Here is an 18,178-nt window from a genome sequence, read left to right as displayed (position 1 = left end):
ATATAATGGACAAGGACAAGTACAAATAAGCGCAAATTACAGCCTACATTTCGAGGTTATGGCCCAGGCATATGGCTCCTCCAGGCATTTTGTCCTCACCATACGTCAATACTGATAGATGGTGGGAATGTGTACAGTACGCACGTGTGTGTGCTTGTATATGTCATGTATGCATGTGCGTCTTTATACATGGGTGGGTATGTTGTGCATGTTGACTTTGGCGAGAGACGGTAATGTCACGGGCCAGCAGGGGAGGGTCACTGCCTCATGTGATGAATGACACGCCTCCTCTAATGACAGCACCGACAGGCCAACAAAAGCCCCAGGACGTTACCATTATCATCACCACCCATATATCTGTGTGTCCATCCATCCATCCATTCATCCATCCATCCATATGAACTTGCAAGACTTCTAACATTACTTTATCTGAAATGCCGGGGTCGGTGGGGAGAAAGCATCGCATCTCAGTGTCAGGCTGTGCGCCCGCAAAGGCCCATTCCTCTTGTTGTCAAGATAGCGTGGCGTCCCCTTTGAATGAGGCTGAGCGTGGGCGTGGATGCGAGGACATAAATCAGCCTGCTTTGTTTGTAATCAAGGTCATGGGAGATGGGAACACCGTCGTTTAAGGAGAAAGGAGGATATTTGTCATTTCCTCATTAGTTAACGGCGCCTGTGCTTGCCTTTGGTCTGATAAAATACAGGTTTACACAATTCATGGTGCACTCCTGAACCGCCGTGTTGCTGCCTTTTTTTTTTAATTTTTTTTATCTGTGTCTCTTAGAGGGATCAAATTGCCACTTATGGCTTTAGCCAGACCCATATCCTGATGGCCAATTACTTAGCCACAGAGCACTCCAATCCCATTGGCCCCACCAATCCTGGAATCATATGCCAAACCGCACCCCTGACCTTATCTGTACCTGCTGCCGACATTTCCCCCTATCACTATTCACAGCAGATTACAATACCCTGACTAAATTGTCCAGGAACCTGTCCCGTCAAGCAAAACGAGGGGGGAAAATAGGACAGTTCGCTGCACCCCGGGTCTGAATTACCATGCCGCAGGGTTAAATGGCTGCCGCGATGACCTGTCACACACACACCATTCTGAAATCATGGCTCCAGGGGCCCCTGATCTTTCCCATTCTGCCCTCCGCTCTCTCCAGATCTGAGCAGGAAGAGGGTGTCTAGAAGTTTATTAGGCACTGGCAATTACCCATGAGGCCCTTTGGGGCCCATATTAAGTGGGTGCACTTTGACCCTTTCTTTTAAACCCCTTCAACAAAGCCAGAGTAATCCCCACCACTGGGCCCGAGCAGTGTGCTTTAATCAGAGCACAGGCGCACAGTAACACACACACACACACACACACAGGGTAAGAGATACAGATGTCTGATTGGACACACACAGCTAGACATGGCAGTATATACCCTAGCACAATACAGAGTTGTCTACCAGCAGAGATTACGATACAGCGTTTCTATATCTTTAAAAGCCCTTGTCGTATTAGACAGTTGTGGGCAATGTTGTGGCAACACGGGATTCACAGGATCTTTCCATCAATTTAATGAACTTGACTGATTCGTCAGGTATTTCGGCTGTCGTCATTTCGTCATGTTGTGTATTCATTGTTTCTCGAGCTGCAACGATGGATCGATCGAAAAACAAAGCGATTAAAATAAGAGAGAGAAAATAATCCCTAGTCGCCGCCCTTAATTCTTTCTTGATTCAATTCCTGGAAAACCATTTCACGACGCACATGTGACATACATATCGAGAGAGGGGATTTCGTCACCCACTCCCTGAACACAACCGCATCTGAGTCCCGACAACAATCCAACCCTCTGATCTCTGAGGCTTTCACTTTCGCCGTCTTGACTCAGGTCGCTGTCGTGTCTGTATCTCCACAATTTCAATGGCAAGCACATTAGCCACGCGAAAAACAAACGACGCCCATCTGCATGTAGCATTTGTGAGCTCGTGGTGCACATTGATGGATGTGCGAATTACACTGAGTCATTATGAAAATTAAAAACCATCAGAGAAGCTAATCCATTCCGCGCCAAACAAAGTGTGTTATTGTGCGGAAGGAACATTTATCTCTGGCCGCGGGACTTGTGTGATTTACCACATGTGCAAAGTAGCGGGAGGACCCTGCTGTATATCAGGGCATCATTTGAGCATTTAATTGGACATAAAAAAACACCTTTGGGGCGAGCTCGGGCTCACTTTTAATTAAATGGCTTTATCGCTGTCATTAATGTTCCAAGGACTGCATGTGTGTGTGTGTGTGTGTGTGTGTGTGTGACAGCCTCCTGGCCCCCCTCAAGAGTAAATATTCAGATGGCAGAGAGAGAATGATGGATAGTCCCTTGGCTGGCAGAGCAAAGAGAGGGATAGTGGGAGGGAGTCAAGAAAAGCGTCGTCGGGTTCAGGCTCTGTTGCGGGGGATTTGAGCTGGTCATTCGTCAGTTTACATCTTGTCCCGACACGAAACAATCTGCTTTGGTGCGAACGCGCGCAAAAACACCACCCGATGCTTTGACATCGCATCATTCTTATCCCTTTACCGAGCACACGGACGTCCTTCTCTGTTCTCTCTGTAGGTGTAGCCTGTTCCCAAAGGCAATATCTGTCCAGGCCCTTGGGCCCAACAGGGACCCCCATCAGAAGCCACCTTCCATCAGCCACTCTCATTATCCAGAGTGGACCCCCCTCCGATATCCCTATCAGCCGTGTTACACCGTGATGAAACGGCCCGCACAGGATATTGGTGTGTGTGTGTGTGTGTGTGTGTGTGTGTGTTTTCAGTGGTGATGGGAGGGTCTGGAGGGGAGGCGGGGGTCTCACAGTTGGAGACAGATGTCTCCAAGCGCCCATCGCCTCCCCACCCCACCCCACCCAATATAAACACAGACACTCGCTGCAGATTCGCTGCGCGGCAGCTGTAGCAGCAAATACGCCGTCTGCATCCAATATGACCAGCTCAGTCCCAATATACAGGCTGACTGGAGATTGTAACTCCCCTGCAGTGCACACACACACACACACACACACACACACACACACACACACAGTCAAGAAGCCCTTAACATTTCTTCATAGTATTTTCTTACAGCTGACCTGAAATGTCCCTGCCTCTAAAAAAAAAAACCCCGACTTGGTTTAAAGTGTAATTGCATTTTTCTCATGGTGCTGTGTTTTATGGCCTTGAGTAAATGACATAACGTGGTTTAGCTCTCTGCAAATGCTCACATGGCCAACAGCAAAATTGAGCCGGCGCTGAAGCTAAATGAACGGGAATCATAGCAACGGGGCATTTCAATTACTCCTTCCTGGAGACCCTGAGTCCAGAAGGGTCACCTTCTCGGCCTGAGCATTACTGCATGCCGTGCACTTTCAAGCACACAATCACACACACACACACACACACACACACACTCACACACACACACACACACAACAAAACCTGTTCATCAATGTCTGACGCATTTATCCGCTCAAATTTACTCCGTCCATTTGCTTTTGTCCCTTAGCGCATCAGCTGGCGTAGCCATTTAGGCCACCGCCGCTGCTGCTGCTTAGTCCCGTCAGCTGAGCCCATTTAGCAGCCACAACAGCTGCCCCGACCCCACCCACCCACCCACCCTCACCCGGAGCCCTCCCCACCCATGCTGCCACCGAACCTGGGCTGATGGGTTGAAAAGCAGCTGGTCCCGCCAGCCACGACGGCAAGAGCATGAAAAATGATTTCCGTGCGTAGCTGGCAAAAAAAAAAAAAAACGAGAGCCTACAGGTCGAGCTGAATGTTTGGAAAATCTCCCTTTTTTTTTGGGGGGGGGGGCGGGCGGTTGGCGAGGAGATGGGGCGTTAAAATGAAAACAATCAGTTCGATAGAGCACTGGAGTGCTTGCCAAAATTGATCCTGACCAGGAAGTTGACAGAAAACCTCTACAGTACAAATTGACACTATGCCATTTCTCCCAGCGAGCCTCAGGAAAACCGATTATTAGCCACTGGGCTCGGGCGACGCTGGAACGAAATCCACAAGTCACTGTGACACATTGCAGGCAGATTATACGCCTGTTATTAGCATCGATCAACTTAATCTTGCAGCATGATCATCAGAGACGAGCCCAAGATAATTACAATGACAAGAAACACCATTATTACATTCATGCCATCCTCTGATACTGTTTATGATGCCCCCCCCACCCCCTACCCCAGTGCTGCTGAGAAAAAAAAATAGATGAGGTTATCTGTCAAGGTGTGACGTGTCACAGCTTTTTAAGCGCTCATAAATGCCTGGCCCCTCCACAGTGTCTTGTCGCACCCAGACGTGTTGGAAGGGGGGTGGGCTCAGGGTGGATGAGGAGCGGGGGAGGGGGGGGGGCTAATACTTGGCAGCGGTGCAGTCTGCAGCCAATATGACCGTGGGCCCCACATGCAGCAGTGAGCCAGCACAGGAGGCACTCATTAACAACCACACAGACACTAGAGGGGAAAAGGGGTGCTCATGGGGAGGGGATGTTCGTGTGTGTGTTATAATGAAGCAGGTCACCCATAACATGCCGAGGAACAGAGGTTGAGGATGATCAGGCCAACTTTGGGGGGGGGGGGGGGGGGGTGGTGCCCCTGTTAGCATGGAGCTGCAACCAGTGCGTGTGGTCAAAATGATGCAAGTCATCCTACAGAAACCGCTGGGAGCTGGAGAGTCTCACAAGGCAATCAGGACGAGGAAATGAGGACTGACCGATTCAGATGAGGGCGTCGACATCTGGACCGTTCTAACGTTAGCTATCAGCCATGCAAACGCGCTGTCTCATTTAAGCTGTGATATGGCCAGACCGCGCTAACGCCACATTCACTCCATGAGTTGAAATCCGACACTGAACCATAAATTAAAACCCAGGCCATAGAAGTCTACAGCGGGATTCCCGTTAACCCCCCCTGCGTCAAGCATGAATCCGGCTACCTACAGGGCACATTACTGCCTGCGCTGGCTGAATGTTTGGCACTTGGTGTATATCAAGCCCGAGAGGATTGTCCGATAAAAACAGAATTCCCTGGGAGATTTTCTCAGGGTGAAAATAGTTTATTACTTTGCCTGTGCGTTCGCTGTCAACATTTCTTTACTTCTCCTTTATACAACATCAGCCATTTTTATTAGGGAATGCAGGTGTGTGCAGGTTCATCTGGTTCATCCAGGTCGTCCCATCAAGACAAAGACTAAAAGCAAAAGAAATGATTACTGGTCAATGAGACTCAGACTGGACTTTGTGCATATATGTGCGTGTGTGTGTGTGTGTGCGTGCGTCTAGAGAGCTATCAAAGGCCTTGGCTAACCTTCCATCCCTCCTGCTCAATCTCCACCCCCCCCACTCAAACAGAGCAGAACAAGCCTGAGGCGCGGCGCCAAGCCCATTTGATTGAAATAGCCATATTTCAAGTCAAGAGGGGGTCCGTATTAAAATACTACTTGGCGGGCAGAAATCTACCCCCACCCCTCCACCCCCTCACCCCACCCCATTAACCTGGTGCTACAGAAAATGCCCCAAAGTTTATGCGCAGACATGGATAAAGCCAGTCTACTATAAACACAAACGTGTGTACGCTCATACACATTCGCGTGTAAATCCCTCCGGTCTCCTGGCATGGGGAGCGTTCACCTGTGTGTGGCGCAGCAGCAGGTTCCCATCCCAATTCGGAGCTGGTGCTTCTGCTCCGGCTGTGCTCACCCACCCGGCAACCTTGAGGTTAATCCACCACAAACCTCCCCTGGCATGCCACGTTGGCCCTGTGTGTGCGTGTGTGTGTGTGTGTGTGTGTGTGTGTGTGTGTGTGTGTCAATGTGTTTTTCTGCCAATTTTTCATCTATGTGTTTCATCTCTGCAATCCCTGATGGGATACACACATGACCCCCCCCCCCCCCCCTCCCGACCCCTGACAACTTGCAGACCAAACTCAGCAGAGCATGGACTCTCTGGGAATTAAAGTAGCACGGTGGCTCCCCGCCTCTTGGCTTTTCCTCCAAGAGGTGCCGGGACCGGATCGCGCAGACTGGTGTTACGAGAGGCATCATTCAAACGGAGAACCCGGGTTAGTGCCACGAGCCGCCGCGGCCACAGCTGAAGCGTCCTCGGGCAAGACAATGATTTGTTTCTTACTCCAAGGTGCCGCTGCGTGGAGCTGACCCTGACTTCTGACCTCCTGCAGCGAGGGGCAAGAAAAACTATTTCCTGGCGTGGATCAATAACATCACATTATTAAAAAGCTGTGTTTGAGATTTATCCCCCCCCCCCCCCACGTTCTTTAGTCTCTTAATGGGAACCGGTGATAAACAGTGAAGGCTCGCGACCTCTGAGGAGGAAAGACATGTTAGATGGAGTACAGTCAAGGTGAATGGTTGTTCCATGTGCAGCCCATGTCAAATCTATCAATGTAATGAAGCTGCGCATCTTTTTTTCCAAGTGGAGGAGTGTACGTTTGATGATAAAACAAAAGGACTGAAGATCATTTTCAATTAATGTCGTGAAGTCCGCCATGCACAGATGTTATGAACTCGCCATGCGCGAGCCTCCTCTTTAATGGATACTGGCATATATCCCGGAAGAGATGCATCACGTAGCCCCGCGACTCTTTGTTTCCGAAGCAAATGTGCGCCCCTCTCATTGGACACTATGACGTAGCTGACGGAGATGGAGACATCCCAAATTACCCCAGCTATTCATGAAATATTCAAACTGTTTGACAATACTTAATTCAGCTTGAGCGGCTCTCCACTCCGCGTGAAGCTGAATAAATGATCAGGTGAAGCCGATCTCGCCCGATTGACAGGCTTGCAAAAAAAAAAAAAAAAACAGCATATGCCCCTTTTGACATAGAAAGGTCTGTCGGCAGAAACACAGACATCCTGGAGTGGATTTTAAAGGAACATTTTTGCTTTAGTTGGAAATGCGCCATGCCTTTTAGAAACTGAGGAAGAGAGGAGATGAAACAGCATTTTGATGGGAGTTGTTTGGCAAAAACAAGCCAGTGGAGAGATTCAGAGAGAAAAAAAAAAAAAAATCTGGACTGCATGCTAAGAAGGGAGGAGGAGGAGGAGGAGGAGGAGGAGGGGGATTTGCCAACATGCACGTCCACATGCGCACTTAATCGGATTGTAAGTCCAGCAATATGTCCACCGATGTGATATAGAATATGAGGTGTGGAGGGTGGCGTGTGTGCATTTGCAAGTGTGTATGTTGCAACATAAAAATGAAGGACCCCCCCCCCCCCCCCCAACACATATATGGAGAACACAGACAAATGGTGCGAATGGATAAACAAGGAGAAGTGATGCAGAAGTAATGTATGCATGGCACTGCTAAGGAGAGGCACAAAAAAAAAAAACGAAGATAAACCTCCACCCCCTCCCCTCTTCTGCCCACCCTCCACCAATAACACCCACCCCGGGACCCCGGGGGCCCCCCACAACAATGCCATTACAGAGGTGGTCAGGCTCCCGTGTGTGGTCAGCTAATAAAGCAATTGTCTGGCCCTGAAGAGGATTACTTTAATCTAGTAATGGCCGACGTCGTGCAGCCTATAGCAGCGGGGTAAGAGGGTCACCGGGAATTGCTGAGAAGCCCATTGTAAGGCAACTGAAGCCCCCCCCCCCCCCCCCCCCCCACCACAACTCCCCCAAACCCGCCCGCCCCGAACTGCCCTCAGCTGACCCTCCGGCCCAATCAAGGCTACTGTAGTTCACCCATCTGGAAAACCCGAAACACTCCTTAACTCGACCTCAAGGGGAATGGGGCGGACACCTATAGACAATCGGAGCCCCCACTCAACACGGACCCACTCTCACACAACCCATTAATTATTGACCACTGCAGTGGGACGGTGGCAATGAGCACCTTGAAGGATTCCACTCCCAACAATAAGGCCATTCAAGTGAACTTATAACGGGGTGATTTAGGCCGTGCTCAGACTCACTATGGGACGGCGTCATAAAGGCACAGCCTCCTCATTCAATTCAATGAGACCACTGCACCGGTCTAAAAAAAAAAAAGAAAAAATAGAGTTGTCAAACAAACAAGGTGCTACGATGTAAGACAAAGTCAAGTAGTATTTGCGAATGCCGATTCCAAGTAGAATATTTCGTCAGCCTTTAAATTCATGGCTTTAGCGCTCACATTGGACTTCCTGGAACTGAATCATCTCACCTTGCTTGTTGCGGGAATCGCATGGTGTGACGCTGGATTTGCAGCTTGCGTTCACAAAGGCTTGTTCTAGTATTGGTGGAAAAACACCCAGACGTGTTCGCTGGGAGACGGATGGCTAAAAGCAGGAGAACCCTGGCGGTCGTCTGTGAGTCTGTCAGCAGGTTTCTATGCTGTCTGGCCGTCTCGCAAGTCCTTTTTTCTCAGCAGTGTATCTTATTGTTTGTTCACACACACACACATACATACGGCCTGGTCATTTTCTGCATATGTGCGCATTTACTGTTAGGCCACCGACTTTCACACTGCCTTCTTTCCCTGCCGGTGCCTGAGAGGTGAAGAAGGTGAATCGTTTCTTTGACATCAGCGTCTTCCTGTTGGAGGCGAGCCAGTCTGCCCGTGTCAGATGACCCCCACCCCCACCTTGTCAGCTGTCCCTGTCTGCTAACGCAGCTTATGGCGGAAGCCCAAACCAATGCCGCAGTTCTTCCTGTCAAACGTACACGAATGTGTTCACATAGCTGGAGCAGATGGTCGGGCCTTGTATCCCGCCTCGTGCCCAGCACACTTTTCACCCCGTTAGTGTGCCATGCCTGTTCATACCCCTGCGCTGAAAGGGGAGGAGGTGGAGGTGGAGGTGGTGGCGCGACTGGGGGAGGGAAGAGCAACAGTTCCAATTTTCCACCCTGTCAACAAACTCTAAAAACAGATGGATCTTGGAGCAGAAATCCATTTAGCTCCACTTGAATGACTTAAGCCCCCGTTCACTGACCTTTTCTAACTCTGAGGTGGGAGCGCATCTTAAAAGAGAAATGAATCTTGCACAAATACACGTGAGTAGAAATCAATAAGCATTTTCCACAGCTGTTCGCCCTCGTATTTACCATTTGCAGGCAAGTCAAATATACCGAAATCCCCCATGAAACGCCTTTTTTCACCACAAAGGTCTTGCAACCGGCATTGTTTCGGCCATACCGAGCACACAAAGGTGAATGCTTCTGTCGATGGAAAAGTTCCAACGGTTGGAAACCTTTGGAAACAGTCCTTATTCTGGTACCAGTCAGGGAATTGAGACAGGCGAGACGAGAAGAACGGCGTCAGAAGTGAACAAAGACGCTCATACTAAAAGCACATCCAACGAGGCTGACGCTCAGGATCAAGCAACCTCTGCTGTTGAACATGCTGTCAGCGCTCAAGAGGATGCTCGCGATGCGACGACGGCAGCAGCAGGCAGTTGTCAACATACGAGGGACAAGCAGAAACCCTTTGTTTTACGTGCAGACCGGGAAGCGTGTCAACTAACATAATGCTAACAATTGGAACGGCTTTCCCACCAATTGGAATTTGTTGTCTGATGACTTAGCGATGTTTTCCAGTGACCGTATTAAGTTGGCGCGTGACAATTACACCGGACTCTCAACTGGCAACTAAATGAAGTCGTCCCGCGGTAACGCTGAAACGTCTAGCTACCAGCGGCCAGGCGTCCCGCAGCTGCTGGACACTGAGCTGTCCTTTGACCAGGATGAGCTCCTGTATAACCCCAACCTGTTGTTGTTTTCCTGCTCAGTAACAAGACTGGCAACCCTCCCCCCCTTTTTTTTTTTTTTTTGTTGTTGTCTCTCTCTCTCTCTGTAATGACGCTCCGGTTGCGTTCGATTGATTCGTTTGAACTGTGTATTGATCACGCTGGCCTGTCAATACTGCTCACTGTCTGCCGTTAATGGCGCCCCGATGTACCCAACTGACGGCCATTTGCCATCACTGTGCTATCTGTTATTTGCGTCTATCCCCCCCCTCTAGCATCTCGTCACATTATAATTGCCCTTTGTTCTACTTTCTCTGCCGATTCAGTGCTGACTGTGTTTTAGCGTGATGTCCCCCCCACGTGCACATTTGGTACATTAAAGAGCACAGGCTCCTCATTCATTCATTTCAATGAGACGGCCACATTGGTGCAGCAGCAGGGGTGACGCTGCAGAGGGCTCTGTCAGTCTGGGAAAGGGTTCATCCAGGTTCGACCTTTGCCCCCGAGCGGTGCAACATCTGGTGACCAATCAACCACAGAACTAGAAGTAAGCATTGCATGCACAGGAATACCTTGTAGCATGTTTAGCTGACAAACACGGACAGACAGAGGAGCAAATCGTCGCTGCTGCGGTAACTTCCCAGTTGCAATTCTGTCCAAAAGGAGTATAAGCGGCTGGGCGGTGTCTTTGTGTCTGATAAGGCTCCCAACTGGACTTCCTGGTTCGCGTTTCAGTCTCTTAATCTGTACCCTGGAGCAACACACCAACACCACACAGCCCTCTTGTGTAGCTTTGCCAGAGGGCTATTGTTGGCCTCGATGAGCCCAAACAGGGGGTCATTTGCATCCTATAAGGCCGTGAATAATGACTCTTGATCAATTACATTCTTAATCAAGACCCCCCCCCCAAAAAAATGCTTAAATATTCATGAAATGCATTCAGGCTTATTGGGAAAAGAAAATATATTCAATATTTTTGTTTTATTGTCCTTAAAATGTGAAAAGGGGGCAAATTAAACCCTTTGCCCACATTCAAATCAGCAAAAACTGAATGTACTCATTTGCAAAAAATGTTACTAAATCACAACAAGTCATAGCTCTAGGCAATGACTGTCGCTTTTGAAATTCAAGGTGAGTCCGCACTGTGTGTGTGTGTGTGTGTGTGTGTTCGGAGGGGGAACCCAGTGCAACACCCCAAACTGCTGCTACGACAGTGGATGCTCTCTGATGCTGCACTGTTGGATTGTACTGCGTTGCTTTTCATGTGCACACCCCCTGCGCGTACGTGCATGCGTAAGTACAAATATGCATTCACACATAAGGGCACATGGGGAGAAACCCAGGGCACAGCCCTTCAGCACAGAGGGACTGTGATCAGCAGCTCCGGGAGATAATGGGGCATGATTGGACACAACAGTTGGGGCAAGGGGCCTTTATTGTTCTCCTCAGCCCCTGTGGCCCCTGTGCTACACTGTCGTTAAAGAGGGGGAGGAGGTTAAAGCTCTTCCTCACACCACCTGTTGTCAACGCCTCCCCCCCCCCCCCCCGAACCACCCCCAACCCCTCATCCTTCTGCTTTTGTCCCACTGACCCTTTATGACACACACACACACACACACACACACACATGCTGGTCACTGGTCGCACTCGCCTTTAGTATGGTCTAATTAATTCATGGCTATCCTCTGGAGGAGGGTTTGGCTGGTGGGTCTGGCTCAATGACCAGCAGACGGTCCCGGATCATTCAGAGGGGGTTAAGCCAGAGGCCCACGGCCTCACTCCGGCCATCTGATCCCCCTCTTTTAAGACCAGAATGGCCACCGGCTCCTGTCCTCCGCAAGGCCGGGACCTGCAATCCCATTAGTGAAGCATGAATACACCTCAGAACTAATACATACACACACACACACACACACACACACACACACACACACAGAGGAGAGCTTGTTATCGTCCAGCCACTGGGAACGTCACAGCTGAGGAGTTCGGTGTGAGAGGTGACGGTGTGTTGCTGTATCACTCCCTCTTGGCTCGGCGCGCCGAAAATACAAACACCCACAAGCGGATTCATACACTATACGGGCGTGATGACACACACGCGTCCTGGCGTCCTAAAAAAAAAGCAGGAGGAGGAGGTCATTTGAAAATAAGGCTCAACAGCAGGCGCCTTGACAGATGGATCCGAATGGACAAAGTGCTCCAGGAAACAGCAACAACAACAAAACTCCAATGGACGCGCCACGCTGATCAGAAAACATCACAGGTCTTTTGTTAAATTAGCGGCGTTAGCGACGGCAATTTGGATTCTCGGCCTAACCTAACCTTTCCGTGCCTAGAACTAATGTAGCTACAGTAATGGCGAGGGCTTGCTCACCGACGCCGCCCAGACATCAACCTGAACACGTTTAAAGACCCACGGATAAAATCAGCCTCAGTCTCATAATGGCACGGCAGATCACATCAGCTCATTCGAAGCGGGCCAACAGCTAAGAGCAGCTCATTCAGAGCAGGTTGACAGATAAAACCGCTGTTAACAGCTCAGAACAGGTTATTCAAAATAGGTTTAAAGAGGGAAAAAAAACAAAAAAAAAACAGGTATTCAGTTGAAGCAAATGGGAACACTCTATTTTTACAGTGCACAGAATGGCATTTAGCCTTCGGAGTAGAGGCTTTCATCGGCTTTATTTCAACATGATCACATGAAAAGGCATTTTCCCTCCCACTGGATCTTTGAAAGATCTTTTAAAACCACCCATCTACCTGACCTTGCTCATACTGCGCCCCTTTATAATGCCACGTGTCTACAGGAAGTGACAGCGGGTCAGCTGCGGTCCGTGTAGATGTACATGTCAGTGTGACTGCACTCCACTGTGTATGACAGCACGCACCGCGGAGCTCCAATCACAGCCCATATGGCTCCGCACCACTGGGGTTAATAACAGGGACAGAGGGCAGCGACATGGGGGAGGGGGAGGTGGGGGGGGGGGCTGTTTTATCAGAGCCACCCAACCTATACTTCTCTCTCCCGCTGTAACTCTTTCCTATAACCAACCCCCAACCCCCAAATCCTTTCCCCATTTCCAAATCCATAAACCTTGAAATCCATTTTTCTGCACAGGGGTCTCGGTGATCAAAAACAGAATGACAGGTGTGTGTGTGTGTGTGTGTGTGTGTGTGTGTGTGTGTGTGTGTGTGTGTGAAGGAGACAGAAAGAGAAAGGAGGATCCAAGCGGTGACAGTGCTGTTCAGCTGTTTCTCCCTCACTGGTGTCTAGGATTACTACGAGTGAGAAAGTTGGCCCAGGCAACCGTTACAAAGACACACACACACACACACACACAAGGACACATTCACACAAAGGCAGGAGGAAAAAAAAAACAGGAGTTTCATCACTTCCTCACCTGTTCATTCCCCAAATTCCACAAGGCAGCTGCCATCTTGAACCTTGAAGGCTTAACCTCCAAACAACCTTTAAAAAAAAATGGTAGTGGGAGGTGGTGGTGGTGGTGGTTTTGGAGGCATAAAACCCTTAGAGGTTTACCACTGTGGGTTTTATTTGAAATGTCTCTGACTCCGCCCCCCCCCCCCCCAGCCCTCCTTCCCCTCCCTTGCTGGCGTGAATATTCATGAGCCATAAAGCCAGGCGGCAGCGACGGAGCAGGCATAATGAAAACGTCACTCTGAAAGTCCAATCCCCACCCAGGGGTCTCTGGCCCTGTTAAGTTAGGTCTATTGTGCTTGGCTGACCTTTCTTTTTTTTGCACCTGACATCGACTGGCCTCTGCTCCCGGCCACATTTTCAAGGATCACAGAATCTTTTAATGTGTGAAATCGGATTGGGATCGGGGCGCAAAAGCGCACGTTTTCGGAAGGTTGTGATCTGTTCTTAATGTGGGATAAAGGAATGTGCGGTTTGAAAAACGCCAGCGCCACCGTGTCTGAGGTTAAAGCCCGCCGACTGAAGCTCGAGAAGACTCTCGCAGTCCATGCATCAAGCATCGCATCCATCGCCGTGTCGTTAACAATGAGTGGAAGCGGTTCCCGAGGTAACCGAGCTGAACCTTCCCTAATGACTCATCGGGCGACGAATTGTCAGCATGAGTGTTTGCAAAGGAAAGGTGGTCTGCGCTCACTTGAGAAACAATGAGTAGGAGCTATTGTACCTGTCGAGACCAAAATGCACAGCCAATATTACAACTAGTGAATATATATATATATATTTACATTACACTGGCACAAAGAGATCTATCTTATTACTAGCTGTGTTCATATCTTTATTTATTATTGTTATACAGGAAAAGATTAAAAGTAGCGTCGCAGACGTTAAAACTAGTTTTAGTCACTCTGGAGGCAAAGAGGGGAGGCTAGAGTGAAATATCTCAACAGCCATTCAGTAGGTTGCCCAGAGGATAACCCCCTAATTTGGTAATCAGCACCAACGGGTCAAAATGTTCCCGTTGCCCAACACTTAACCTGTGTCCATGCTGCGCTCTCACACTCAGGACAACAACAACAACAGCAATTTGCAGCGGGGGGGGGGGCGGGAGAAAATCGAGTGCAAGTTGATTACACTGCAGCAGGGGTTGGGTGAGATACTTGAATTCCAGCCGCAGCAGATGTTCTCCGTCGGCGAGGACGCTACAAACATTTCACAGCCGCCCCTTTATAGCGCCTGCGCAGCGCGTTTGATCTTCAAAAGATCCGATTTTTTTTTTTTTTTTTGTGTATCACTTTAAAGCTGAAATCCATAACTTTGTGCGCTTTTTTTGTCGGCAAAATTCTGCCAGTTCATCATCCATGCTGCAGCTCAGCGGCCTTCATCGCCCTGCCTGCCTTCCCAGCCTGCAGCAGATGGACCGTGAGGGGGTTAAACCTCTTGAACCTTCCATCCCTTCCCACTGCGCTGGCTTCCACCCCGATACCAAATATACACACCAATCCCCCTCGGTTAGCCCCCAGCGCTTCCAAGTCGTAGGCTGGGGAGCGAAGTGACACCGTGCCACGAAGTGCCATCTTGCGCCTTCTCTGGCACACTGAGCCCCCCCCCCCCGGCTCCAGGCAGGCTCATATGCCTGTGGCCTTATCTCCGGTCCCACTGGTGCCACGCCGAGGGGGCTGGCAGGAGCTGGCACTGGCCCGGCTTTGGCACTGGCTGCTGTTTTCTGTTCTACATAACCTCCCTCTCTGGGAGGCGAGGCTCCAAAAGTGTGTTTGTGGGTTTGTGCGGGCCTGCAGGAAGGCGACGCAAGTAAAACACACACACACACGCTTTCAGTCTTTCCTCCCCGACCGCCATGGATCAGGGATTCTTATCTGCGAGGGCAACCGCTGTGCGTCAAGTTGTGTCCCTGCGCTCGCGTCTGTTTGCAGACAGCTGCAGAGGACGTCGCCTCCCAAAGGGGCCGCGGCATCAGAAAGCTGGACGTGCAGCAACACAGATGGGCCGATCAGACGCTGGCGTTGAAGGCGAGAGGCTCAGAGTGCACGCCGAACCCTTTTGACTTGACAAACACGGACCCGCGCGACCTCGCGGAGCCTCGCTTGCGACGTCGTCGATGTGCAGCTGCCTGAAACGTCTCAAGGGCAAAAGCAATAATAATAATAATAATAATAATAATGTGTCCTTGTTTTTGGGTAAGTGCTCTCCTGATGTCATGAACTAAGACAAGCCAAGGCAACTTCTTTGGACCTGAAAAGGAGCCTGATTATTAAGTTAGGGGCTTTTTTCAGGGAAAAATATGAAAACCCGGCCGTGAGGTGTTTGACAGGCGTCTCGAGTTTCACTGTTTTTTTGAGTTTGTCTTGCTGCGTTCAGCTGGTTTTCGTTAGAGCGCCGGGAAAATTCCTGCGATGCTTTCTGCTTTAAAGGGTGGATGATATTAGGAGCGGGGAGGGGGGGGGGGGGGGGGTTCTGTAAAAGCTGCTAGCAACATGTGCCTGTCACGTGCTATAACAGAGGCGAAAGTTCATTTTGGGCTGAGCATTTCATACTTTCAGTCGTTCCGGCCACTCATTTGTCGTCCATTTTGAAAACCCAAACCAGCCCTCAGCTATATATGTGTGCAACAAAGTTATCTGGATGACCTGCTGCTGCTGTCAAAACAAAGTTAAACTTTATAGTGGTCTCCTAACACTGACTTCTGACAGCAAAGATTTAATTGGCCCTTTCTGCATTTCATTAAAGTGCCACCGATCACAAGCAGAGAGAGAGGGGGGGGGGGGGGGGACAAAAATCAAGAGGCGTCTGTTGGAAACCCATCTGACAGGAGCTGATTGTATTTTAAGGAACTAACATCTGCTGGTGAGAAGCTGCCAACCAACCAACAGTGCGCGCGCCCCCCCCCCCCTCCCTCCTGCAAGAACGTTTCTTCAGCTCTCTGTCATCCGTCTAACATTAACAGGCCCGATCGCGACGCGACAGGGGCCAGGCTCCAGGATAGGATGCGGCGTCGGTAGGCTGGGGGAGGAGGGCGAGGGGTGGGGGTGGTCTCTGGGTCGTGCAAGCTGCCAGGAGATCTGATACCGAGGTCAGGGGTGGCGTCTTGAGTTAACTCAGCCGAGTGATGGGGGCGATGGGAGACCTGAGAGGAGTCTAGACCGCCCTGCCTTTGCGGTGCAGCAGCTAACGTCATTACTGACTACCTACCTGCGCTTTCATTCGTTCCTTATTGCTGGAACGACACGATACACGACGCGATGTCTGACACCCGATATGTGGACAAGCACCGGGCCATCACAACGGTCTTTTCTTGCCCATTACACGGACTCGTAGTGAGTGAGTGAATCCTCTGAAACGGTCTACCTCCACATGTGTTTCTACGGGCGTTATTATGGGTGTAAATTGACTTTTCATCATCGTTGTAGTCTCGCATTGCCAGGCCACACTTCAGAGAAAGGTCTGGTCAAAAGGTCAACCCATTATTATTCTGGGATGGAGGGGGGGAAAAAAAACGCTCTGGCTTGTTTCTATTTCTTTAAACCAAACGCAATCGTGCCCTTCCAAAATGGACAGTCGGCCAATGGCAGACTCGTACCAACAGCCGACATCCGGTGAGCCACACTAGTGTCATTGTAGCATCGCGTGTAGCATCTGCCTCCATTCCAAGTCCCATGTCTCTGCCCGGCATTCAGTCTCTCTCTCTCTCTCTCTCTCTCTCTCTTTTGTTCCATCGCACACCAAAAGGACACTTACTTGCCACCTCCAGCGATGCATTGCGACTGACCGCCTCGCCCAGGTAGTTGCGCGCCACGCACACGTAGACGCCCTCGTCGGGTTTGCTCCGCCTCCCGTGCACGATTCGCAGGAAGAAGAGGGAGCCGCTGGGCAAGAGCATCCGGTGGGACCGGGGGTCCTCTCGGTCCGTCTCCACGCGCTCGCCGTCTTTGTACCACTCCACCATGGGGGTCGGCCGCCCCTCCGCCTTGCAGTTGAGCGTGGCCGGCTCGCCCTTGGACACGATCAGGTCGGACGGGTGTTCCACGACCCGGGGGGCCGCATCCTCAAGCCTGGGCCGGGATCCTGGAGGAAAGAGAAGGGGGGGGGGGGGGGGGGTAAAAGATTTAGCATGATTTTAGAATATGAGACCTTGGTGCCAGCAGCAGGGCTGAAATTTGGGGTTATAATTATCTCTAAACCGGAGCCGTGTGGTGTTTTAAAGCTTACGTAACAGGCAACAGATTGAAGAGAAAGGCCCGGAATGAACAGTCTGCGTTACTGAGAGAGAGTTGTTAAGGGTATTTAAAGAGCGCATGATACGTTTGGATCGCTCACACACTCCTGATCTGCACTAGTGTAGGAAGAGTCAGGACTATGATAAACACTGCATACAAGAGGCAAGTGGGCGGCACGACTTCTGAAAAACACTCTCCGTCGCCCTCCCTCCAAACCTCTCGAGCTGGGCGACAACGCGGCCGAGCGAAACCAGCGTGTGATGTGTAATTGCTCAACGGCGACGTTGAAAGCGTAAATCGGAGAGAGGACGCGCTCCAAATTCTAAAAGCCGAAACCGAATTCTCCGGCGGGTTAGAAGCAGATGCAGTCGAGCCGCGCTAATCAGAAGCTCGACTGGACTCGGCGAAGAGACTTCTAAACTGCGCGGCGCTGTCTGTTTCGTGGAATCATTTGCAAAGCTCCTCTCTGTAACTGATTATAAATGAGTCGTGCGTCTGCTCGGCGTTCGTGCGGTCTGCAGACTCTCTTCTGAAAGAAATAAATGAAGACAGAGACAGAGGCAGATGGAGATGGAGGCGAGGTAATTCCCACAGGTTTTTATTTTATTTTAAATTGCTTCCCCCCCCACCCTCCATCTTCTTTCCTCTTCCTACTCCAATTTGAATGACAGCATGTTGGCGGCACACAAATTATGTTTGAAGAGCAATAACACAAAACTCGAGGCCCGAGTGAGATTTCTCCCCGGAGAGCGCACGGAAGAAGAGGGTGCGT

The 18,178-nt window shown here is 50.3% G+C and overlaps 1 protein-coding gene across 1 annotated transcript in view; it reads right to left on the bottom strand.

Moving 5' to 3' along the window:
- robo3 (roundabout, axon guidance receptor, homolog 3 (Drosophila)) overlaps positions 1-18,178 on the bottom strand; it is a 115,345-nt gene that overhangs the window by 35,638 nt on the left and 61,529 nt on the right. The window contains exon 2 of the mRNA XM_070917559.1: positions 16,928-17,254. Within this exon, the coding sequence (XP_070773660.1) occupies positions 16,928-17,254 (327 nt within the window). The remainder of the gene's footprint in view (positions 1-16,927; positions 17,255-18,178) is intronic.

Source organism: Enoplosus armatus, chromosome 13, assembly GCF_043641665.1.
Source record: "Enoplosus armatus isolate fEnoArm2 chromosome 13, fEnoArm2.hap1, whole genome shotgun sequence".
Classification (NCBI taxonomy): domain Eukaryota; kingdom Metazoa; phylum Chordata; class Actinopteri; order Centrarchiformes; family Enoplosidae; genus Enoplosus; species Enoplosus armatus.
The sequence above is the reverse complement of the archived record's forward strand: the minus strand, read 5'-3'. Positions and strand labels throughout refer to the sequence as shown.